Source organism: Nesoenas mayeri (genome assembly GCF_963082525.1).
Source record: "Nesoenas mayeri genome assembly, chromosome: 9".
Taxonomy (NCBI): Eukaryota; Metazoa; Chordata; class Aves; order Columbiformes; family Columbidae; genus Nesoenas; species Nesoenas mayeri.
The window spans coordinates 8,417,697-8,440,425 of NC_137557.1; the positions used below are offsets into that span (position 1 = coordinate 8,417,697).

At 64.4% G+C, this 22,729-nt stretch overlaps 3 protein-coding genes across 7 annotated transcripts; 1 reads left to right on the forward strand and 2 right to left on the reverse strand.

The window, feature by feature from the left end:
* Positions 1-836: 836 nt before the first annotated feature.
* On the reverse strand, positions 837-3,718 carry LOC308043643 (mitochondrial ubiquitin ligase activator of nfkb 1-A-like). 3 transcript variants are annotated; one of them, XM_080349832.1, is made up of 5 exons: positions 3,606-3,718; positions 2,961-3,100; positions 2,616-2,703; positions 2,414-2,534; positions 837-2,240 (listed from the first exon to the last, which is right to left on the reverse strand). In XM_080349832.1, the coding sequence occupies exons 2-5, from the start codon at positions 3,075-3,077 to the stop codon at positions 1,550-1,552; spliced, it is 1,017 nt and encodes a 338-aa protein (XP_080205958.1). In that variant the 5' UTR covers positions 3,078-3,100; positions 3,606-3,718; the 3' UTR covers positions 837-1,549. The 3 variants fall into 3 exon arrangements, with proteins under 3 accessions (XP_080205958.1, XP_080205960.1, XP_080205959.1); XM_080349834.1 differs by having other exon boundaries at positions 2,961-3,086; positions 3,606-3,663; XM_080349833.1 differs by having other exon boundaries at positions 2,961-3,120; positions 3,606-3,646.
* Positions 3,719-5,047: 1,329 nt separating this feature from the next.
* Positions 5,048-12,868, reverse strand: ECE2 (endothelin converting enzyme 2; the record flags this gene model as incomplete). Its single annotated transcript, XM_080349853.1, has 19 exons — positions 5,048-5,224; positions 5,341-5,436; positions 5,517-5,707; positions 6,356-6,423; positions 6,741-6,851; positions 7,169-7,272; positions 7,472-7,549; positions 7,641-7,739; positions 7,934-8,044; positions 8,286-8,400; positions 8,540-8,682; positions 9,082-9,270; positions 9,470-9,535; positions 9,613-9,759; positions 9,904-10,028; positions 10,123-10,338; positions 10,506-10,650; positions 11,047-11,133; positions 12,827-12,868. The coding sequence occupies 19 exons, from the start codon at positions 12,866-12,868 to the stop codon at positions 5,048-5,050; spliced, it is 2,310 nt and encodes a 769-aa protein (XP_080205979.1).
* A 2,072-nt stretch (positions 12,869-14,940) lies between these two features.
* On the forward strand, positions 14,941-21,937 carry PSMD2 (proteasome 26S subunit ubiquitin receptor, non-ATPase 2). 3 transcript variants are annotated; one of them, XM_080349946.1, is made up of 21 exons: positions 14,941-15,089; positions 15,825-15,881; positions 16,181-16,345; positions 16,574-16,695; positions 17,007-17,231; positions 17,325-17,483; positions 17,766-17,910; positions 18,087-18,147; positions 18,437-18,583; positions 18,768-18,874; positions 19,273-19,400; positions 19,481-19,568; positions 19,804-19,966; positions 20,062-20,163; positions 20,249-20,394; positions 20,614-20,697; positions 20,828-20,996; positions 21,097-21,191; positions 21,342-21,468; positions 21,552-21,670; positions 21,752-21,937. In XM_080349946.1, exons 1-21 carry the CDS (start codon positions 14,955-14,957, stop codon positions 21,932-21,934), a joined length of 2,727 nt encoding a protein of 908 aa, XP_080206072.1. In that variant the 5' UTR covers positions 14,941-14,954; the 3' UTR covers positions 21,935-21,937. The 3 variants fall into 3 exon arrangements, with proteins under 3 accessions (XP_080206072.1, XP_080206073.1, XP_080206074.1); XM_080349947.1 differs by having other exon boundaries at positions 15,024-15,089; positions 16,164-16,345; XM_080349948.1 differs by lacking the exon at positions 16,574-16,695 and having other exon boundaries at positions 15,024-15,089; positions 16,164-16,345.
* Positions 21,938-22,729: the final 792 nt, after the last annotated feature.

Below are 22,729 nucleotides of genomic sequence, written 5' to 3' on the forward strand. Positions count from 1 at the left end.
CAGTCTTGGGGAGCACAGGCACCCCCAGCCCACGCGCCCACTCGCGCCAGCAGCTCTTGGCATGCGGGGAGTGTGTTCCTGGCAGCCCGGCCCTCTCCCATCTGGTATTTATCTCCTTCCCGAAATCCCTCCTGCTGCGGGGGGGATGCCTGGCTCCGGGGGGAGCACACAGGCCCCACTGCTCACTCTGCAGCTCGGCAGGCATCGTGCTGGCTTGGGGAAGAGGCAAGGCTGAAACAATGGGGGTGGGTGAGGGGAATCCCCCATCCCCAAAATGCATGAGCGCCCCAGGAGGTTTTGCTGGGTGCTCTGGGACACCACAGCTGGCTGCAGGCCCTGAGGGACACATTTGCCCCAAGCAAGCTCCCAGCCCCTGACTGGCAGCGACAGGGGCTGCTGCACCAGGGAGGGGGCATATCCTCCCCCCCATCCCCCAATGCTGCTGGCTGGCTGCCAGAAACACATCAGCACTGCCCCCCCAATCCCCCCCTCCCCCCAAATTCTGGGTGCCCCAAAGCTGCAGGAGTCGGGAGAGCCCACGGGTTGCCTGGGCAACAGCAGCCAGGCAGTGATGGGGAGCAGTCCAGGAGAGCGGTTGCCATGGAGACTGGAGAAGTGCGATCGTCTTGGCAACAGTCCCGTTTCCCCATCATTTGGGGTTGTATCCTAAGGAGGTGCCCCCTGCCTGGGGTTCCCCAGCCCACCACCCACTCGGGCCTTCCTGGGTAGGGAGGGAGGTGGCAGTGCCCCCCAACCCCTGGGGAAAGCCTGCGCTGCCAGCGCATCTCCCCCAACTTCCCGGCGCGAAGGAAGAGGCGAGGCTGCGCTCTGCTCCTTGGCTTTATCGCTCACACACCACCACAAGCTGCTCCTGGCCAGGAGGCGGGCAGGAAAGCTGGGCACAGTGGGGACCCCAGGGCTGCCCCCCCTGCTCCGGGAGGAGAGGGGGACACTGCAGAGACAGGCGGAGGCACATTGTCCCCTTCCCTGGGTGGCAGAGCAGCTGGTGAAGTGACATCCTTCATCGCTGCCAGCCCCTAAGTGCTCCTGCACAGTTTGGGCAGTGGCTTCAGGCACACGGTTTGGGGAAGTGAGGACAATGGTGGCATCAAGATGTGCCACTGTGGTGGCTTTGTGGGGGCTGTGTCCTGCCAACCCTGGTTTTACCCACACCACCCTCCCCATGTGCTGGAGAAGCCGAACACGAGAAAAATCCTGCCTGGCTTGGGGGGGATCAGGTCTGGGAAGAGAGCACAGGGAACACCCCAGTGTAGGGCTGGGGACTCAGCTCTGCAACTCAGGCACTGAGTACATTTCCCCTAAGACTTCATGTTCAGTGGTGGGGGGTCCCTCTGGCAGACAAAGTGAGGGTTACAAGGCTGTAACTCTGCTTCCCCCTCCCCAAAACAGATGGGGGGCACACAATGACCTTAGTTCCTCTTAATAGGAACCCCTTGGCTGCAGTGGGACAGCTGAGATTTCTGCAGGCTCTAGGCTTGGCTCTGTTGACGCTGCCCCTACCTGCAGCCCACCCCTCCCCCAAGTGCTCTCAGGCCTGGTAGAGGGGCACCACGCGGTCGATGGGCCCCCGGCAGATGGGGCAGAGGCGGGCAGGCAAGGCCTGGAAGCAGCGGAAGCAGCAGCAGATGTGGCCGCAGCCCAAGAGGACGCACTCACGGGGCCGCGTCAGGCAGATCACGCAGGAATCCTCGGGCCCCCCATCCCCTATCTCCTCACTGTCCGGCTCCTTGTCCTCCTGCTTGAGGCGGGCGCGGCGGTAGGCACGGCACAGGGCATGCAGGAGTACGGCCAGGCCTGCCGCAGCACACAGCATGGCTGCTCCTTTCCAGAGCCCGCTGACCGACTCCAGCTCTGCCAGCACCGTCTGCCAGTCCCCCAGGCTCAGGAAATACTCGCCACCCCGGGCTGGTGGCTGGAGGTGCAGGGAGCCGTCGGGGTGCAGGGCCAGCTCCCCGATGCCCGTCAGCCCGGCCCCCACTCGCAGCATTTCTTCTGTCTCCAGAATGCCCTTGGGCTTCTCCCCGCTCAGGTACTGGCCCAGCAGGTCACGGAAGCCGTGGGCCGGCTGCTGGAACCGCTCGTACACTGTCTCCAGGGGCAGGCAGATGGCTCGGAGTGGGCTCTCCACACTCACCTGCGTCACTGCATCAGTGTCCGGTGAGGCCAGCAAGAAAGGGACGGTGTAGACTTGCTCCGAGAGGACTCGCTCGCTCTCACTCCTGCAAGCAGACAGCACAGCACTGGGATGTGGACAATGTGGAGGAACTCTGAGCCAAGGGTAGGGACTAGAGCCTTTAACCGAGCCACTTTCTGCCTCTCAAATAGCCCCAGGTGATGAGTGTCTGGACACACTGCTGCAAGCCCACCCCTGCTGTCACCTCCCATTGCTCACCAGCTCCGGGCCAAGCTGTTCCAGATCAGCCGATGTTCTTTCAGCAGCAGTTTCTGGATCACGCCCTGCAGCCCCTCATGGTAATGGCTGGTCAGCGCAGCCTTGGCGGGCAGCACTATGCCTAAGGGCCAAGAAATGCATCACAGCCAAAGGATGAGAGCCCAGCTCCTGTCCCCAGTGTGGGGCCACAGGGTCTCCTTACCTTCCAGGGCAACGTAAGGTAGGCACCTCGCATCAGCTGCAGACACCAGTGCTGGTAAATCATCATCAACGTGGAGCTTTGGGGCCTCCTGGAAGAGCAGGGGCTGAGTATGAACATCGGGAGGGGCAGATGGGCTGGCAGGCAGAGGATGGGTCATGCATGGCTTTGTGGGGATCTCTGGCAGGATATAACCCGCTTGGTCTTAGGCATTGTGATACTGGCAGAGGATGCAGCAGGCTGCAGTCATCAGCAATGTGCATCCAAATCAAAGGCTCTGGGCTGGGCACTGTAGGGCAACAGGGAAGGGACAGTGGGTAGAAGGGAGCACCTGCGGGACAGGGCTACCTGTATCTGTGCCACAACTCTGGCTTTCTTCCTGTACAGATAGTAGAAGAGGCCGGAGAAGGCGAGGCTGGAACCCAGACACAGCAGCTCCACAGGAGTGATGGGCGGCGCGTCCATGGTTCCAGGCTTGGGCGGCACGCCTGCGAGGTGAGCGTGAGGGCTGACGGATGGGGCTGTGTCAGCCCAGGGGCAGGGGTGACCCAGCACCCCCGTCCCCAGGGCAGGGATGACCCAGCACCCCCGTCCCCAGGGCAGGGGTGACCCAGCACCCCCGTCCCCCGGGCAGGGATGACCCAGCACCCCCGTCCCCAGGGCAGGGGTGACCCAGCACCCCCGTCCCCAGGGCAGGGACACCCCACTGCCTGTCCCCAGGCGCTGCCACCCTCGGGCCAAGCCCGCTCGTGGCGCCGGCTGGAGCAGTTCGGCTCCAGCACCCACAGGTATCTGGCAGCCCCGACCCAGCTCCCCGTGCCCAGCCAGCGTCCAGAGGCGCCCGTTTGCCCTGCGCCCAGGACCGGGCCGAGGCCCAGTGCCTGTGACCCAGCCGGGCCCTGCGCCCAGGTCCCGCCTAGGCCCGACACCGCCGATCTGTCCTGGCCCCAGCCCCCGGCTCGGCCCCAGCCCCGGTCCCGCCGCTGCGCTCACCCGGCCCCGCTGCCCCCGTGCCCCCGCGGCCGGAGGCGCCCAGGCCCGGACCCGGGCCCCGCCGCGCTGCCTGCTGGGAGATGTAGTTTGGGCTCCTCGGCGCGCCGGCCGGGGAGCGGCGCCGAGACTACAGCGCCCAGCGTCCCCGCGCGAACTACAGCTCCCGGCGGGCCGTGCGCGGCAGCCCGCGCGACTACACCTCCCGGCGGCCCTTGCGCGTCCCCGTGTCCGCCGGCCCGGAGCGGGGTGCCGGGGAGCCCGGTGCGGGGTGCCGGGGAGCCCGGTGCGGGGCCGGGACGGCGGGGGGTCAGGGCAGGCCCCAGGCGCTCTGCGGAGAGGGCTCGGCCACGGCCCAGCCCCCGGGCTGGATGGGGTCACCCGCGGTGTCAGCCCCGCCTGGGGGGCACTGGGACCCCTTGGGTGGCCGTTCTGCGGAGGGACGCTGTGGCTGGGGCCGGGCCGGGGCCGTGGGGCTGTCTCAGCCCGGCTGCTGGCCCCCGGCACCCAGCCTCACCCACACCCACCCTCGGTGCCCACCTGGCACCCTGCTCGGCGCCAGCCGGCAGCACGACCCCCCCATGCCTGTTTCTGGGGGTCGCCTGTCCCCCCAGCCCTGCCCGGGGTGCTGACGGTCAGGCTGCGGCTGCCGCCCTCCTCCCCCACACCTCTGCTCCTCTTCCTCTCTTCCCCAAGACACCTCATCTGCTCTCCCCTCTTGGCTCCTTGGGATTTCTCATGTCCTGCTCCCGTCGCACTGGATGTCTCATCTCCCACACTTCCCCCGGCTTTTGGGTCGCTCCTTGCTCCAGCTCCCGTCTCTCCCCCTGCCCTGACACCACAAAGGACTCAGAGCCGCTGGAGTAAGTGGAAACTGCTTTTAATAGTTAAATAAATTCAGCGACAGCCACCCACAGCTGAAGGCACCAGAGTCCCCGCTCGCTGGCACCTGCTGGTCCCAGCAGAGGTGGATGGGAAGCCAAGCCAGATCGGGAAGGGTGAGGGAAGAGCGGAGCTGGGGGGCACCCAGTCTCCATCTCCAGCAGGTCGGGGACAGGAGTGGGCGGCTCGGCTCTAATGCTCTCCCTGGGACCCCTCTGACCTGCCCGCCTGGGAGGGGACGCGGCACTGAGGGAACTGAGCTGTGCCCATCTCTAGCACGTCAGGGTTTGGGGGGCAGAGCTGTGTTTTGGGGGTGCTACGGCTTCTCTGCCAGCCGTGCCTGGCCCCAGGCTGTAAATGGGGCTGCAGCGGGTGCCTGGTGTGTGCTGGGGAGGAGGGCAGAGGTGGGGCGAGGCAGCGGTGTGCAGGGGGGACCGCGATGGAGGGTGACCCGGGGGGTGGCCCTGCTCTCTGCCGGTGGGCCAGCTCAGGCAGCTGGCGAGGGCTGGGGTGGGGGGCACAGCAGAGCATCATCCTTTCCGTCCCCAGCACCCTCCCTGTCCCTACCACACCTCACAGTGCTTGCCAGGGTTCATGGGGGAGCCGAGGGGGCAGCCAAAATGTTCCACAAAGTCCCGGGAGTTGCTGAGGGTGCCAATGACGCGGTACTTGTCGGGGCTGTGGGGGTCGGTCACCAGCCCTTCATGGGAGCTCTCGGGCGTCCGGACAGAGCACCAGACCTGTTGGAGGTGAAGCAGACTTGGGGATGGGGGGCAGAGCCACCTCGGCTGGATGGGGGGCTGTGGGGAGGCTCTGAGAAGCCAGGGAGGGGTGGGGAACCCACCAGCCTGCCCACCTGCGCGAAGCCCACAAAGAAGAGCTGGTGGTTGGTGAGCCCCAGGGCTGGCAGGCGCTTCTCCTCCCCGTTCTTCTGCAGCCAGGACTTGTATGCCTGCGGGAGGGGCACCCTGAAGCCCAGGAGAGTACAGATGGGCACGGGGGTCCCTGTCCCCTTGGGACGGTGGCACTCACGTTGTAGGCTGCCTTGAGCCCACCATTGTCAGCGATGTTCTCGCCCAGCGTTTGCCGGCCATTGACCTTCTCATGGTGGACAGTGTAGCGGCCGTACTGCTCTGTCATGCACGCTGTCCGGTTCTTGAAGGCCTCGAGGGAGGAGTTCTGCCACCATGGCCGCAGGTTGCCCTCCTTGTCATACTCCCGCCCTGAAGGATCGAGCCGTGGGGTGGGACCGGGGGACACCAGCCCCCTGCAAAGCCTCCGCTACAGGGGTTCTGAACCAGGGCGGGGTGTGCTGGTGACAGCCTCCGGGGACACCAGGGGACCTGGCGCCTTGGGTCCATGCACAAGGGAGATAATGTCCCCCAGGCCCTACTCTGGGTGGGCTCTGGCTGGGGCTCAGCTGTGTGCTTGGGTCCCCAGCCATCCCCTGGTGCATCCCACCGTACTAAGCCAAATTTGCCACTCCAAAATCCCCCATTGACCCCATCTCGGCTCCGGGGCTGCAGTGAAGGCGCAAAGCAGAGTGGATGTGAGAGGGACCCATCCCGCACCCCGTGGAGGAGGAGGATGAGGAGGGGGCCGGGGCTGCAGACACCGTGTCCTCACCAAGCGGATGGAGCGAAAGCTGCACAGAGAAGCCGGGGGGAGGTATCAGCGGGTGTCACCTGGGGAGACAGGATGATAGAAGGGGGAGGTGGCCAGAGGGGCAGGAGCATGCATGATGCAATGGATGGCGTAAGCGGGACCCCCGTGGCACCCCCTCCCCACGCCGAGGGCAGGGGTGGGTGGGGGTCTGGGAGGGGACAGGAAGGCGATGGGGGTCAGGGCCCGTGCTGCCTGCAGGCTCTCACCTTGGTCATCGAACGCGTGGGTCAGCTCGTGCCCCATCACCACACCGATGCCACCGAAATTCAGGGCTCTGTGGGGCCGCGGGAAAGAGATGGGTAAGTGTAGGGGGACGATGTGTCGCAGGCTGTCCCCAGCCTGGGCACCCCCTCTGCAGTCTTGGCACCCAGCAGGGCTCTGCTCTGGTTGGTTCCCAGTTGTTGGGGATGCTGGTAGCCCCACAGGGACTTTTCAGGCTGCCTCAGCTGCAGGACGTAAAGCCTTGAGGGACCCTGAAGCCTCTCCAGGGCTTTGTTCCATGACTATGTGGGGCTCCATAGAGTGCTGGTCCCGATCCAGCCCATGCTCCCCCACCCCCAGAAGATGCCCCCATCCCCATGCCAGGCTCACTTGGGGTGGTTGCGGGCATAGAAGGGAGCCTGCAGGATGCCGGCGGGAAAGACGATCCCATTCTTGGTGGGCAGGTAGTAGGCATTGACGGTCTGCGGGGTCATGCTCCACCTGGGGCAGGGAGGTGGGACGGGGACAGGCAGGGATCTGTCCCCTCTCCCCTCCAGCACCCTCCTGTGCCACCTCCCACCACAGGACCCCTGTGCTGCCCTGCTCAGGGCTGGCACTGCTGGTGCTCTCACCTTGTGACCAAGGGACCCTGTCCCATGGACAAGCCAGAGCCACCACAGGTGACCTAAAACACTGTGCCACCCAATGTGGGGACCTTCCTCCCAGTGAACCAGTGTCACCCAGATCACGTTGGGGTAGTGCTGTGACACCATGCTGGTGTCACATCCTCTGCCCCCCGATCGGACTCTCCCCCTTACTGGTCACGGTTGGGGGGTTTCCGGAGCTGGTCGGCCATCACTTTGGCAGAGAAGTTGTAGAAGTTGAGCATGTTCTGGAAGAAGGAGTCCTCTGAGACCTCGTACTGGTGAGGAAGAGGAGGGATGAGGAGGGGTCCACCATGGTGGTTTCCCCTACCCTGGCCAGGATGCGCTCAGTACCAGAGTGGCTCCATATAATGCCCTGTCCCAAATAGGGACACTGTCCGACCATGTGGCCCCCCAGGGCCTGGCGTGAGCAGGGACAAGACCCCCTCACTCCCCATGAGCTGGGTGCCTCCCTACCCCATCATAGACATCGTCCAGCTCCTTGTTGTCCAGGATGAAGTCGGGGAAGCCGATCATGTCGTAGATGGTGTCTGCCTGCATGGGGAGAGGCCCTGGCAGTGAGGTGGGGTAGGGGGCTTACCGGGATGGGGGGAGGTCTCCCACCCACTGCCCTCCCCAGGGTCACCTTCTCCTTCGCAGCCTGCCTGGTCTTCTCATCCATCCAGTCCAGCTGGTCCAGGGACACCTCAAAGGCCGCTCGGATCTCGCTGATCATCTCCTCAGCCTGGGGAGGGGACAGAATGGAGCCCTCCCTGCCCCTACAACCACTCGGGTTGGGACAGGGTGGGCAGGATGTGACCTCCCCGGGGCTGGGGGACGTGTTTCCCTGTTCCCACCTTCTAGCCCTGGGATTTGGGGGAAAATGGGGGGTTCCCACGGATGGTGATGGGGAGGGCATGGGGGCAGAAGTGTCCTCACAATGGATTTGCTGTCCCGGTCAAAGGTGGCTTTGACGAAGAGGGAGCCCAGCGCAAAGCCCAGCGTGTCGTCTGTGTTGGAGATGCAGGTTTGCCAGCGGGGTGTGCAGGACTGTGGGAGCAAGAGGGGGGTCTGCGAGAACCTCAGCCCCCTCCCCTGTTCCCCCCCTTCCCCCAGCCCAGCTCTGCCCCCTCCCCAGCGGTGAGACATTCAGCAGCTAAACTCCTATCCCAAGAGATGATCCCTGAGTTCCCTCTGCAGCATCCACGGCTCAGCATCCCAAGGGCAGAGGTGGTCCTGTCTGCTTCAAGGCTGGAGGTGGAGCGGGCTGGTCCCAGGGCCCCCCTTTTACCTTCCTGGTGCCATAGAGTGTCTCCAGCAGCCTCTCTTGGGCTGTCTCGAAGCGCTGGTCCAGACTAGAGGCTGTCTTCTGCACCAGGTTCCAGATCAGGTAGTTGTTCAGGATGCTGCAGGAACACAGAGGTGCCATGGATTGCCATGGGCATGGTCCATGGGGGATGCTCCAGCCACCAGCGAGCCCATAACACGCCTCTGCCATGGGAGCAGCCCTCAATGGGCCATGGTGGGGACACATGGGTGTCTCACCTCCTGTCCGTGCTGTTGATCAAGTCAGAGACTTGCTGGAGGTAGGTGTCCCCATACACCACCACGGGCTCTGTGTCTGCCAGCTCCAGCGGGGCCAGAGCATAGGACAGGTAATCCAGCCAGTCGATGGCGGGGGCCAAGGCCTGCGGGGACACGGGGATGCAGCATCTGGGTGCTTGGCACAGCTCTGCCCCATCCTGCCTGACATGGGAAGATCCCCCAGGGCAGGGGCTGTGCTCCCTGGGAAGGTTCGAATGTCACTCGCCACCCCAGATCACTTCTGTGCCCCAAACCCTTCCCATGGCTCAATGCTGCAGGACAAGGACGGGACCCCAGGACACCTTAATAAGGGGTGGCAGCTCCCCCCAAATCCTAATGACTGGGGGGATGATCACCTAACCCAGCGCATGTCCCAGAACAGATGGGGCTGCCTGCGGCGTCCTAGGGGGCACCAGTGGGCACAGACCCCTCGGTGCATGACTGGACGACCCACCGCTTGCATCCACCGAGGTTTCCCCCAGGCTGTGCTATGTTCTTCCCACCTGCAGCTCAGCGATGCTCATCTTGTGGTAGATTTTCTCGTCGTCCCGTCGCTCAGCCTGGGGCACGGTGATGTTGGCCAGCTGGGTTTCAAAGTCCAGCACCTGCTGCATCTGGAGGCGGGTGGGCTCTGGGGTCCCCCCCAGCAGGGTGCCCAGCTCCACCATGTAGTCCAGGTACGCCGCCAGGACCTGGCAGGACCCCAGACCCTGGCTCAGCCCCAGTCACAGCTCATCCCGCCTCCCTGGGGGGCTCAGAGCTACTGCTCGCCCCAGCCTAGGGACCATGCCACCCGCTGGGCAGGGTGTGGGTGCCAGGGGCACCCCAGCGCTGCTTGCACCCCATTGCCATGGGTTTCCCCTGATTGCTGTCAGCAGAGCCCAGCCTCACCCTGTCATTGGCAGTTTTGTTCAGGTAGTAATCTCGGGATGGGAGGAAAAGCCCCGACTGGTCCACCTGGGAGGAGAGAGGAGCAGCATGGGCAGCCCAGTGCCCCCTGGGTGCCTGCCACCCTCCAGTGCCAAGGTGCCAACCTGGATGACATTGCTGTTGGAACTCTTGGAGTCTGCACCCACGTACACCGTGAAGAAAGGGGTTGCTCGGTATGTGCCTGACACCATCTTGAGGACCTCCATGAAGCTGGTCTGGTTCCAGGAGCCGGTGACATTCCACCCTCCAATCTGCTGGCAGATGGACCTGGTACCTCAAGGAGGGATGGGGTATGTCCCCAAGGGCTGCCCGCACCCCAGAAACATGAAGAGCTGAGTGGGAAACACACCGGGCTGAGCCCTGGCAGCTCAGCTCATGTGTGGATGGCTGCCCACCTTATCGATGAGCTCCATGAGGGGCTGGGAGCCCAGCTCCTCTATCCTTTGCTCCTTGAGGCAGGACAGGTAGTACCGCTGTGTCTTCCGCTCCGCCTCGCTGCTGGAGTTGAAGGTGGCGTTCTCTGCAGGAGGCTGCAGGTCAGCCCCAGGGACACGGGCTCTGCCTGCCTGCACCTGGACGTCACCCCCAGTGGCCCTGACCCCCCCGGTGCCCACCTAGGAGATGCTTCATGATGGCCTGGTTCTGGTCCCAGATGCTGTTGAAGGTGCTCCACTTGGAGCGCCCGTTGGGCAGGGGGTTCCTCTTGATCCAGCCCCCACATGAATACTGGTAGAAGTCCTGGCACGGGTCTGTCTCCACATCCAGGGCCTCCAGGATCTTGCTGGCCACCCGGACGCAGGCGTCCGTCAGGCACATGCTGTGTGAGGGGTCTGGTAGGGAAGGCACACCCAAGGGGAAACTGAGGCACAGCCAAGGGCAGGGCAGAGCACCCGCAGCAGGAGCCCCACACTGACCCGTCCCTCCCCATCCTGCCCTGTCCCCCCTGGGTTTGGGGACACCACAGCCACCCCAGCAGGGCCATGAGGCCCCTCCCTACCTCTGCGGTACTGGATGGCCAGGGCGATGACGGCGATGCCGAGCAGCAGGGCCAGGGAGACGGCGATGGCACAGAGCACCAGCTCCAGCTGGCTGCGCGAGGCCAGGCGGCTCAGCAGCGGCCCCGGCCCCTTCCGAAACCCCACCTGGGCAGGAGCAGGACCTGCCATCGCACCGCGCGGGGGACGGAACCTCGCTGCTCCCCCTGCCCCACTGCTCCCTGGTGCCCGGTTCAGCTGTGTGATGAGGTGGGACTGGAGCATCCCCCGGGAGGTGCCCAGGGCACCAGCCCCAGCAAGCCTGTGGTGGGTGCTGGCAGCCCCCCAAGACACAAGGAGGGACGATGGCCCAGGCACAATCTCTGCTGCATTTTGGCTGCCTCCCAGCATGTCCCTGGGGACAGCCAGGGCTGGCTTGGCTCCCAGCCCTGCTCCTGCTGCCCACCCAGCTGCGGGCAGGCTCCGGCTGTGGGTGAGGAGGGGGGCCAGGGATGATGGAGGAAGATGGAGGGAAGAAGATGGAGGGGCCGGCGCAGACCTCACCTCCACACTGTCAGGAGAGGCACTTCCATCCACCGCTGGCTCCAGCCCCTCATCGTCCTGCAGCGTGGCACGCTTGTAGTCAGGCATCTGCCGAGGGAGGAAGCGGGCTGGGATGGGGGTGCGGGGAGTGCCCCCTGACCCGCCACCCCTCCAGCTCTTACAGCAAGGGCAGGTGCCCACTCGATGGGTGCATGGGGGGCTGGGGCAGCCCCTGACTCCCCTCACTGTGCGTGGGCCTCCCCCAGGGGCTGTCCCCAGCACTGGGTGGCCCCAGGAAGCACAGGGAGAGCTGCTGGTGGGGGCCTCGGGGGTTCACGCCGGAGCATCCCTCTACGTCACCATGGCAGCCATGGCATCAGCCCTGCTGACAGGTGCCACATCGCCACGGAGACGTGGTCTTCGTTGCCTGGCAACCATTGCCTAGTGCTGCTGCCTCACCCCTCCTCCCCTGCCTGGAACTTTCCATGCAGATGTGCACCGGTCCAAAACATCTGGAAGCGTCTCCCACCCCACCCTGGTCCCAGGGGTGCCCAGGATGCAGAGCTGAGCCTGTGCAGGCAGACCATGTGCAGGCAGAGAGGGCACTATGGGAGATGCTGGCTGGCAGGACAGGACCCCCTCGCTCCCAGCCTTGCAGAGCCTGGGAAGGGCTACTTGCATCAACCCGGCTATGAGAGCTGCAGAGGACTCAGCCAGGAGGGAAGTGGTGGAGCTGAGCCAGCAGCTTTGGAGAGGAGGATGAGCTGGAGGAAAAAGCTGGAGGCTTTGATGGAAGAGAATCAGCAATGCTGCTGATTGCAAGTCATCATTAGGCTTCAGAGTCAATGCCTGGGTGGGTTGCAGCTCAACCTCCTGTCCGTGCTGCTGACTAAGGTGGATGCCCTGGAGCTGCCTGCGGGGCTGGTGTTGGGGGCCAGGAAGGAGCTGGGGCATGAAGGAGGATGGGCAGGGGGTGAAGCACAGCAAGTGCCCCATGCTTGGCTCTGCCCACTGCCATCCCTCTGGGGCAGGGGGAGCTTTGCCAAGAGCTGCCATGGCAGGAGGGCACGGGGCTGGGATTGACAGCTGGCTGGAGCCCCCAGATGGGGCAGGTTCCTGGTAACCACTGATATTGGGAGGAACAGCTCAGCATCCTGTGGGAGCTCAGCCTGGCAGGCCCCCCACCGTCTCGGCTCCCCCACCACACTCCCGTCCTCTCCAGGGTGGTCCTTGTCCTCCTGGGCACCAGCCAGCAGCACACCCTCCCTGGCACCTCCTGGCTCCCCAAAGCAGGACCTGGTCCTGAGGCTCCTCCTGCACCCTCTGTGGGGGTGAGACCCGTAGGGACTGGGGCCCCTGCTCCCTCCAGGGGTGCTGCCTTGAGGGACACCCTACGAGCAGCATCACTGTACCCCAGGTGGGCTCCATGCTGCAGCAGAGCAGGTTCTGTGGGGTCATCCCCGAGCTGCCCCACCTCCCTCTGCCCGACCCCAGGCAGGGGTTTGTGGGGGGGCTCTTCCTCCACCTTCTCCCTGTTCCGTGGGGGACGGGGACCCTCCAGCCACGCAGTTTCCCCTGGCCTGGCCCCACGCAGCCCCCTGCATCCCCCAGGCTCTCGCCCCCCGGACTGCCCCAGCCCCCTTCCTCCCGCAGGCTCCTTCCAGCTCCTTGAGCCCTCCAGCCCTCAGGTTCTTCTCTGTCCCCCGAGCCGGTACCCACGTCTCCCCCTCCTCCTGCCCCACTCCCCACCCGTTGCCCCTGCCCGGTCCCCCCGCCTCGAGCCACTGCCCCGGACACTCACAGCGTGTCCGAGCTCCTGGAGGGCCACGTTCATCCTGGCCATCCCGGGCCGCCTCCCGCTTAGCTCCGCTCCTTGCCCGGGCCGCGCCGGGCCCCCGCCGCCGCCGCAGCGCCGCCTGCCTCCGCCGCCGCCATGGTCCGCACCGGGCGCCGCGCCGCCGCCGGGACCGGGACCGGGACTGGGCAGGGATGGGGCTTCACCGGAGGGATGGAGCAGCGGCGGCTGGTACCGGCTGGGCGCGGCCCGCGGGCACCGGGCGGGCGCGGCTGGGGCCGGCGCCTCGGGGGGTGGCTGGAGCGGGGACACCAGTGCCCAGCCCGGTCGTACGGCTCCGCTCCGCTCCACCCGACCCGCCGCCAAGGTGACCGCCGTGTGCGCGGGAGGAGCCCCGCACCGGCAACACACGGGAGCAGCACCCGCACCTGCACCCTCGCCAGTGAGGGAGGTGCACCGGCACCGGCACTCGGACAGACACCGGTATGGGCAGCAGCACCGGGCTTACAGCCGAACACTTGCCACGGGCACTGGCACGCTGACATGTAGCGGCACGGGGCTTCAGCACCCGGGTAGGCACAGCAGCATAGCACCGAGTACAGGCACTGGCAGCGGAGTGATAATGGGGCACAGCCACAGCAGTCCAGCCCACCCCTGACCCAGGCACATGCCCAAGCAGGTGCACACACACTCACTGACACCTCTCCCAGGTACAGCGAGGCATCCCGAGGTCACCCGCAGACCTGTGCCACCGCACTCGGGGTGACACAGGCACACACACGCAGGTGTGCACAGCCGTGGTCACTGCAGTGATGAGTGAGGTGGAGGCCCTGGCTGTATCCACAGCCTCACACCCAGCCCTGACACCTCACAACTCTCTGTGACTGCCTGCCCAGGACGTGGTGTCACCACATTTCACTCGCCTGGTGCCCCGGGTGGTGCCAGGGGGGAACAGTGGCTTGTGGGGCTGTCTGAGTGCAGGTATTCAGGTAGGGTCCCCGCTACCTTCCAGGGTGCAAGGCACAGGGTGGCTGTGTGGCTACCCGGATGTGTGCAGCAGTCACACCTTAAAGAAATGTCGGTGGGTTGATGCCTCGGACTGCACCCGCTGCCCGGGGGTTCCCCAGCACGCACAGCCCGGGTGCTGCCCGGGGAGGGGACGTGCCCCCCAGGGTGCCCAGTCGGGCTGGGCGAGGCCAGGGTGCCCCTCAGGGTACCACCTGCCCAAACCGCGGGGCTCGGGGTACATCGTGGCACCGATGTGCGAGGGGGTATTTGTGTGTGTGTGGTGTGTGTGCACATGGGTGAAGGGGCACTGGGGTGCCCACGGGTGCCCGTGGTGCGTCGGCTCCCCACCGAGCCCGTCTGCCCCAGGCAAAGCCGTGTCACTCGCCCGGCTCCGCACCGGTGCCCCGTGGCGGAGCCCCGGGTCCCCAGCAGCGGCGGAGCCCCGGGTCCCCAGCAGCGGCGGAGCTCGGGTCCCCAGCAGCGGCGGAGCCCCGGGTCTCCAGCAGTGCGGAGCCCCGGGTCCCCAGCAGCGCGGAGCTCGGGTCCCCAGCAGCGCGGAGCTCGGGTCCCCAGCAGTACCGGAGCTCCGGGTCCCCAGCAGTGCGGAGCCCCGGGTCCCCAGCAGTACCGGAGCTCCGGGTCCCCAGCAGTACCGGAGCTGCCGTCCCCAGCAGTACCGGAGCCCCGGGTCCCCAGCAGTACCGGAGCTCGGGTCCCCAGCAGCACCGGAGCCCCGGGTCCCCAGCAGTACCGGAGCTCGGGTCCCCAGCAGTACCGGAGCCCCGGGTCCCCAGCAGTACCGGAGCTCGGGTCCCCAGCAGTACCGGAGCTCGGGTCCCCAGCAGTACCGGAGCTCGGGTCCCCAGCAGCGCGGAGCTCCGGGTCCCCAGCAGTACCGGAGCTCGGGTCCCCAGCAGTACCGGAGCCCCGGGCCGTGCGCCCCCCCCCCCCTCCGCTCGCTGCTGCACAGCGCGGCCGCACGTGGAACCGCCCCGCCCCGCCTCCGGCCCCGCCCATCGCCACGCCCCCGGCGCGCAGTGGTGTCGTCACGGCGGCGCCGGGCGGTGATTGGCGGCGGGTGCGGCGGCGCGCAGGCGCAGAGCGGCGGGTGCGCGGTGGAGCGGCCATGGACGCGGGCGGCGGCGGCGGGCAGAGCCGGGTGCAGGGTGGCCCAGGGTCGGGCGGCGAGGAGAAGCCCACACCGCCATGGGGCCGCGACCGCCGGGAGCCGCCTGCGGGGCCCGAGAAGGAGCAGGAGCTGGTGAGCGCCGCCGCGCCGGGGCCGCAGCTGAGTCACGGCCCGGCCGGGCCCGCGTCACCGGTGGGGCGGGACGTCATCCCACGTCACGGGGGCGGCCGGCACCCCTCTGGGGGCGCCTGTGACGTCGCCGGGGCTCCCTCCGTTGGAGGCGCGTGACGTCCCCAGCGCGAGGGGGCTCTCTGTGGAGGGGGCTGTGACGTCACCCAGGCGAGGGTATCCCTGCGGAGGTGGGCTGTGACGTCATGGGCTGCCCACATGACGCAGCAGAAGGCTCCCTGCCCTGGCGGGTGCGGTGGGGCGGGGGCTCCGGGGTTTGTTGTCACTGCGTGGGGGGAGCCGGGGCGAGCAGGGTGTGCGTGTGACGGGCACCATGGAGGGGTCCCCTCTGTTGGCACGGGGGTGGCTGTGGCCCCTCATGGGCTGTGGGGAATGGCCTTGGGCCAGTGGGCTGCTGTCCCCACCGTGCCCCTCTCTGTGGAGGTGTTTCTGTATGGCACAGGGTGGCGGGGGAGGCACTTCTCACCCTGTGGCAAGGCGCAGTCTGTTCAGGAGGTGACCCCCAGTCCTAGGGGCCCTAACCCCCGGCAGCACTGGGGCAGGATGGTGCCCCAGAGAGAAGGGCGGTCATTGTGTTCTGGCCCCCCTGCAGCTTGGGGTGATATCTCCACCCCTGTCACACTGGGGATGTCTGTGCTGGGTGCCATCAGCTATGCTTCCTCCTGTGTGTTTTGGCAGTCAGAGGAAGACAAGCAGCTGCAGGATGAGCTGGAGATGCTGGTGGAGCGCCTGGGGGTAAGTCTGTGCTGTACCCAGCTTACGGTTGTTCCTTGCGCAGTGGAGATGGTGTGTCTCACGCTGAACGGGGCCCCTCATTGCCCTCTGCTGTCTGTCCTTGAGCCCTACTGCTTGTCTGACTGCTGCTTCCCTCTCATGTGGGTGGCTTTCTGCTGTTCCTTCGCACCCAGTGCTGGGGCTGAAAGAGGCAGCCCAGGCTGCTCTGCTCAGAGACATGGCTGTGTTTGAGGAGGGCTGGCGGCATGGTGGCACAGGAACCAGCCCCCTGCTCCCTGACAGGCAACTTCCCGCTGCAGGAGAAAGACACGTCTCTATATCGCCCGGCCTTGGAGGAGCTGCGGAGGCAGATCCGCTCTTCCACCACCTCCATGACCTCTGTTCCCAAACCCCTCAAGTTCCTACGGCCCCATTACGGAAAGCTGAAGGAGATCTATGAGAACATGGCTCCAGGAGAGAACAAGGTAACAGCTCTTGGCCCCACCATCCCACATGGCTGGGGGGATGGTGGGCAGGTGGTCACAGACCCTCTGGACCCCGTGGTCCAACATCTGCCTCTGTGACTTGCTCTGGTGGATTGTAACTTGCCAGGGCTTGTGACAGCTTGTGGGCACAGGGAGGGCGTTGTGTCCCTGGCTGCTCCTGCTGCCCCATGCCCGACGCGTGTCTGGACCTCCGCACTCTTTTCCCAGCGCTTTGCGGCAGACATAATTTCTGTTCTGGCCATGACCATGAGCGGGGAGCGGGAGTGCCTGAAGTACCGGCTAGTGGGCTCCCAGGAGGAGCTGGCATCTTGGGGGCATGAATACGTCAGGTAAGCCTGAGCAAGGGCAGGGCTTGGGCAAGGACAAGGGCTTGGGGGGATTTCCCAGAGTGCTTAAGCTCTAGCCCACCTGGGAGGTGTCCTGGCTTGCTGGGCTTGTGCTCAACTGCCCTTGTCATGTCTGCAGGTATCACCTCATCCTCTCTCCATAGTGGTTTGCTAGCTACAGGGATCTTGCTGCCATGGCCGCTGTAATCTCTGCTCTTAACCCTCTTCTTCTAGGCCCTGGCAGCAGCTGCTCCCCATCCTTGAGGCTGGGTGAAGTGGGTTTGTGTAGTGGTGATGACGCTTTGTCCCCACAGGCACCTGGCAGGGGAGGTTGCCAAGGAGTGGCAGGAGATTGATGAGGCTGACAAGGCTCAGAGGGACACGCTCCTCACCCTGGTCAAGGAGATTGTCCCCTACAACATGGCCCACAATGCAGAGCACGAGGCCTGTGACCTGCTCATGGAGATCGAGCAGATGGACATGCTGGAGAAGTACATTGATGACAACGCCTACTCCAAAGTTTGCCTCTACCTGACCAGGTGAGGGACCTTGGCAGGGTGAGGGGTCTGGTCCTTGGTGGGCTGAGGTTGCATGACGTGGTTATCACCCTCGTGTCTGTCTCCTCCTCAAAGCTGTGTAAGCTACGTCCCAGAACCCGAGAACTCAGCTCTCCTGCGCTGCGCCCTGGGCATCTTCCGCAAGTTCAGCCGCTACCCTGAAGCTCTGCGCCTGGCTCTGATGCTCAATGACATGGAGCTGGTGGAGGACATCTTCACATCCTGCAAAGATGTGTAAGTGGAGGTTTGTTCCTCACCCTCTGGAGCGTTTGCCCGTTGTGGTGGGGCCTGGCTCCCCGTCTGGGCAGAGTTGTGTTGGATCCTGCTACCACAGAGGTGTCTCGGTGCTTGGACTGAGACTCTTGTACCTGAAATCAAGATGGGCAAGAGCAGGTCATCTCTGGGCTGCTCTTGTGTGCCTCTAGAGTAGGGCAGGTGGCTCACCGTATGGTGAACGTGTTTGTGCTGGGGCTGGCTGGGGTCTAGTCACTTGTGAAACCTCTCTGCTCTGCGCAGAGTTGTCCAGAAGCAGATGGCCTTTATGCTGGGTCGCCATGGGGTCTTCCTGGAGCTGAACGAGGATGTGGAGGAGTATGAGGACCTGACTGAGATCATGTCCAATGTACAGCTCAACAGCAACTTCCTGGCCTTGGCCAGAGAGGTGAGTGTCCCAGCTGGGAAAAGAGCCCTGGTCTGCCTCTGGCTGTGGCCTGGTAAGATTTGGGAAGGGGTATTTTGTCCCTATGAGCTTGGCCAGGTGCTGCCTGGAGAGGTTGCCCTGGTAGGGCAGCTGCCCTGGGGTGTGCTGCCTGAGAGAGAACTCTCTTGTCTCTACAGCTGGACATCATGGAGCCCAAAGTGCCAGATGATATTTACAAAACCCACCTGGAAAATAACCGTAAGGGCTCATCTTACCGTCTCTGTCATTCCTTCTGAGGGGAGCTCCTGGGGCTGCAGTGCACCGTAGGGCTAGCGCAGTCAGCTGTGTATCCTGGGGTGGGCAGACGACCTGCCTGTGGTCTCTGACCTGTTGTGGAGCAGACCCAGATACCTGACATGGATTTGGCCTTCTCCTTGCTGCTGGTAGTGGGACAGATCCTCATGTCCCTGTGGCAAGGGACAGCTGTGTGCTGGAGGGCTGGCAGGGCTGCTTGGGCTACCTGGCTCACCCCAACATCATTCCCCAGGGTTCGGGGGGAGTGGTTCCCAAGTGGACTCAGCCCGGATGAATTTGGCTTCCTCCTTCGTGAATGGCTTTGTGAATGCTGCGTTTGGACAGGACAAGCTGCTGACAGATGATGGCAACAAATGGTTGTACAAGAACAAGGACCATGGTGAGGGAGCTGGCTGGGCAGGGGCTGGAGGTGTTCCTAGGCCTGGGGTCACTTCCCTGTCCCTTTTAGGGGGCTGCAGGGCATGCCTGCTGCTGGGCTGTCCTGTGTCCCTGGCCACCACCTGCCCCAGGCAGGGCACTTTTGATATGGGGCTGACGTGGGCTCTTCTCCCCTGAAACCACAGGGATGCTGAGTGCTGCAGCCTCGCTGGGCACGATACTGCTATGGGACGTGGACGGGGGACTCACACAGATCGACAAGTACCTGTACTCCTCGGAAGATTACATCAAGGTCGGTGGCACTGATCCCCACATGGGCTCTGCAGCTGCCTGGTGCGGCCCTCCTCCTGATGGGTGTGTGGCTGGCTCGAGAGTAGTTGTTTTTGCCTTGGTCTGCTGTGCGGCTCAGTTCCTGCCCAGAGAGGGGTTGGATGCCCCATGTGCCAGGTTTTTGAGCAGCTCAGAACAAGGTGGGGAGCTCTTGGGGTCTTCTGAGGCACCTTTGGGGTCCCCTTGTCACAGAGCTACGAGCTTTGGACAGCTTGGCTGGATCTAGCGTGATGTTGCTCACTTGGTACCACCTTGCCCATTCTGGGGAGTAGGTGCAATACGTGGGGTGACGTTAGTCACTGGCTGGCATAGAGCCTTGTGTGTTGGTGGCTGGTGCGTGACAGTGCCTCTGCCTTGCAGTCGGGAGCCCTCCTGGCCTGTGGCATCGTCAACTCAGGGGTGAGGAATGAGTGTGACCCTGCCCTGGCCCTCTTGTCCGACTATGTCCTCCACAACAGCAACACCATGAGGATTGGAGCCATTTTTGGGTAAGGGCCTAACCCCAGCCTTTCCTGGGCTGTGCAGTGTGGTTCAGCTCCCCCAACGTGGTCTCCTGGACTTTCCGCAGGCTGGGGCTGGCATATGCGGGCTCCAACCGTGAGGATGTCCTGACTTTGCTGCTACCTGTGATGGGAGAACCCAAGTCCAGCATGGAGGTAGGGAGCAAGGCAGGGTTTGCCTGGGGTTCCTGCTTCCCCACCTATACCCCAACAGCTCCTGGGGATGCAGGGGCTGTCCTGCAGCTGTTTTGGTCTGTGGGAGCAGGGCTGCATGTCCTTGCCCAACGTTATGCTGTGCCAGAAGAACACAACCTTGTTTGGGGGCCAGCTGTGGGACAGTGTGTTGTGCGCTGTCCCCACATGCAGCGCGTCTCCTTCTCTCCTTCACCAGGTGGCTGGTGTGACCGCCCTGGCCTGCGGGATGATATCAGTGGGCTCCTGCAATGGGGATGTCACTTCAACCATCCTCCAGACTATCATGGAGAAATCGGAGACAGAGTTGAAGGACACGTACGCCCGGTGGCTGCCGCTCGGCCTGGGCTTGAACCACCTGGGTAAGGCTGGGCAGTGCCAGCACCTCATGGGTTGGGAGATGGGGTGAGGGTATCCCTCTGCTGCTGTGCTCTAACCACGGCACGTTCCCCGGCAGGGAAGGGAGAGGCGATTGAGGCCATCTTGGCAGCGCTGGAGGTGGTGTCAGAGCCGTTCCGCAGCTTCGCCAACACACTGGTGGATGTCTGCGCCTATGCGGGTGAGTTGGGCTGATAAGGCAGGAGAGGCAGGAGCAGGTCCTGGGCCTTTCCTCTGCTGAGCCTGGCCCTCTACTTTCCCCCCAGGCTCAGGGAATGTCCTGAAGGTGCAACAGCTCCTGCACATCTGCAGTGAGCACTTTGACTCCAAGGAGAAAGAGGAGGATAAGGACAAAAAGGACAAGAAGGAGAAGGAGAAGAAAGAGAGCTCAGCTGACATGGGGGCTCACCAGGTAGGGAAATTCAGGCTGGGAGCTGTGTCCCAGGTGCATAACCTGGCTTTGGTGTGGTCCCTAAGCCACGTGCAGGATCAGAGCTGGAGGAGAATGGCCCCCAGCAGCATACTTTGCTCCCCCTGTCCCCCTGGGCTCAGGATGGGTGCAGGGGCCATGAGGACTTGGGTTTTAGGCTGGGTGCTCCCTGCCTGACGCTCAGTGCCTGTGTCCCTGCAGGGCGTAGCAGTGCTGGGGATTGCACTCATTGCCATGGGTGAGGAGATTGGTGCTGAGATGGCCCTGCGCACATTTGGACACCTGGTGAGTGATAGTGTGGAGGACAGCACAGAGCTGGGAAAAGACCCAGGAAGAGAGGCTGGGTCTTGCCTCGCATCTCTGTAGACCTCATTGCCCTTAAGCTGAGTCTAACACCCACCTCCCCTCTGTGCAGCTGCGGTACGGGGAGCCCACCCTCCGCCGCGCCGTGCCCCTGGCCCTGGCTCTGATCTCTGTCTCCAACCCCCGGCTCAACATCCTTGACACCCTCAGCAAGTTCTCCCACGATGCTGACCCTGAGGTCTCCTACAACTCCATCTTTGCCATGGGCATGGTGGGCAGCGGTAAGCCTGGGGGACAGCCCGGTTTGGGACTCATGCTGGGGTGAAAGTGAAAGACTTGAGCCATGTACCCCACTCTCTGTCTGTACCCCCTCTTCCCCAGGTACCAACAATGCCCGGCTGGCAGCGATGCTGCGGCAGCTTGCCCAGTACCATGCCAAGGACCCCAACAACCTCTTCATGGTGCGGTTAGCCCAGGTGATGATCCTGCGCTCGTGGTGGGGAAGGGGCAGGTTGGGGTCCCTGCCCTGCAGTGGTGTCCTGGGGGTGTCACCATCACGCTGGGCAGGGCTGGGGATCCCAGGTCTTACCCCACCACACTCTCATCTGTTTTCTCTGCTGCCCCAGGGCCTGACCCACCTGGGCAAAGGGACACTCACCCTGTGCCCGTACCACAGCGATCGTCAGCTCATGAGCCAGGTGGCTGTGGCTGGGCTGCTGACTGTCCTCGTGTCCTTCCTGGATGTGCGCAACAGTGAGTATCAGGGGCTTGCCCCCCCCAGCACCCCTCTGTCTTGTGGGGTGGGCATTGCTCAGCCCCTTCTGTCTCCCCTCCAGTTATCCTGGGCAAGTCCCACTACGTTCTCTACGGCCTCGTTGCTGCCATGCAGCCCCGCATGCTGGTCACCTTCGACGAGGAGCTGCGACCTCTGCCTGTGTCGGTTCGGGTGGGACAGGTAAGGGGCAGCCAGAGCTGAGCCTGGGGTACTCTGGTATTCCTGTCTGTCCTCTGCATTTACCTCACGCTTCTCTTGCAGGCTGTGGACGTGGTGGGCCAGGCGGGCAAGCCCAAAACCATCACTGGTTTCCAGACACACACAACACCGGTGCTGCTGGCGCACGGGGAGCGGGCAGAGCTGGCCACGGAGGAGCACGTGCCCGTGACGCCCATCCTCGAGGGATTTGTTATTCTACGCAAGAACCCCAACTATGATGTTTGAGCTGAGGGGAGGGGGATGGGGGGTGGGTAGGTGGTTTGGGTGGGGGGTGAAAAAAAAAATTGTTTGTTTTTGTTACTGAGAGTCAAGGAAATAAACGGTGCGGAGACTCCAGCGCTACTGTACCCTCCTCGTGCTGGTGGTGCAGACTGCGTTCTGACCCCCTCTCCGGTCCCTGCTGCCCATGGAGGCCTGGCGCAGGGCAGACCCTGAGGAGCAGGGGGTGAACGTGGCTGTGGTGAGCCAAGGGTGCTCCTGGGACTGCTCCTGCTGGTCCCCAGCCTGGCACAGCACGGTGTGACCCCCGCCCTGCCGTGCCGGCACCCGTGCTGTCCCTAGCTGGGACTGCTTGCTGGGTGGGGACTCCCCGGGCTCTGCTGGGGTTCTTGCTGCTGGGAGCCGGGTTAAGATCGGTCTCGGGGGAGGTGGAGGCCGCGGGGGAGCTAATTTTAGAAAAGACAAGAAAACCCTGTTCTGTTTCCAAAGCCGGCCGTGCCTGCGCCTTGCCCGGCTGGGGGGCAGGGGCTGTGCCCGGGTGCTGGATGGAGGCTGGGGTGGGCGCGGGTGGGCGCCACGGGGTGTGGGGTCGGTGCAGGGCAGAGGCAGGGGGCCGTGGGGTGCAGCGTGGGGCCACGCTCCCCGTGAGTGCCGGGAGGGTCCGGGGCAGGTGCAGCCGCTGGGCGCTGGGAGGTGCAAGTCCCGGGTGGGTGCCGGGTGGCGCCGGTTCCGGTGCCGAGTGGCGCCGGTTCCGGTGCCGGGTGCGGCGTCGTGCCACGTGCTCCCGCACGGGCTGTGCGG

Coding starts and splice junctions, on each gene's coding strand:
- LOC308043643 (XM_080349832.1), bottom strand. CDS start 3,077: ATGGACGCGCCGCCCATCACTCCTGTGGAGCTGCTGTGTCTGGGTTCC. Junction 2,704..2,960: donor GAGTTGTGGCACAGATACAG/GTAGCCCTGTCC, acceptor CTGCTCTTCCAG/GAGGCCCCAAAGCTCCACGT. Junction 2,535..2,615: donor ACCTTACGTTGCCCTGGAAG/GTAAGGAGACCC, acceptor CTTGGCCCTTAG/GCATAGTGCTGCCCGCCAAG.
- PSMD2 (XM_080349946.1), top strand. CDS start 14,955: ATGGACGCGGGCGGCGGCGGCGGGCAGAGCCGGGTGCAGGGTGGCCCA. Junction 17,232..17,324: donor GTTTGCCTCTACCTGACCAG/GTGAGGGACCTT, acceptor TCCTCCTCAAAG/CTGTGTAAGCTACGTCCCAG. Junction 17,484..17,765: donor TTCACATCCTGCAAAGATGT/GTAAGTGGAGGT, acceptor TGCTCTGCGCAG/AGTTGTCCAGAAGCAGATGG.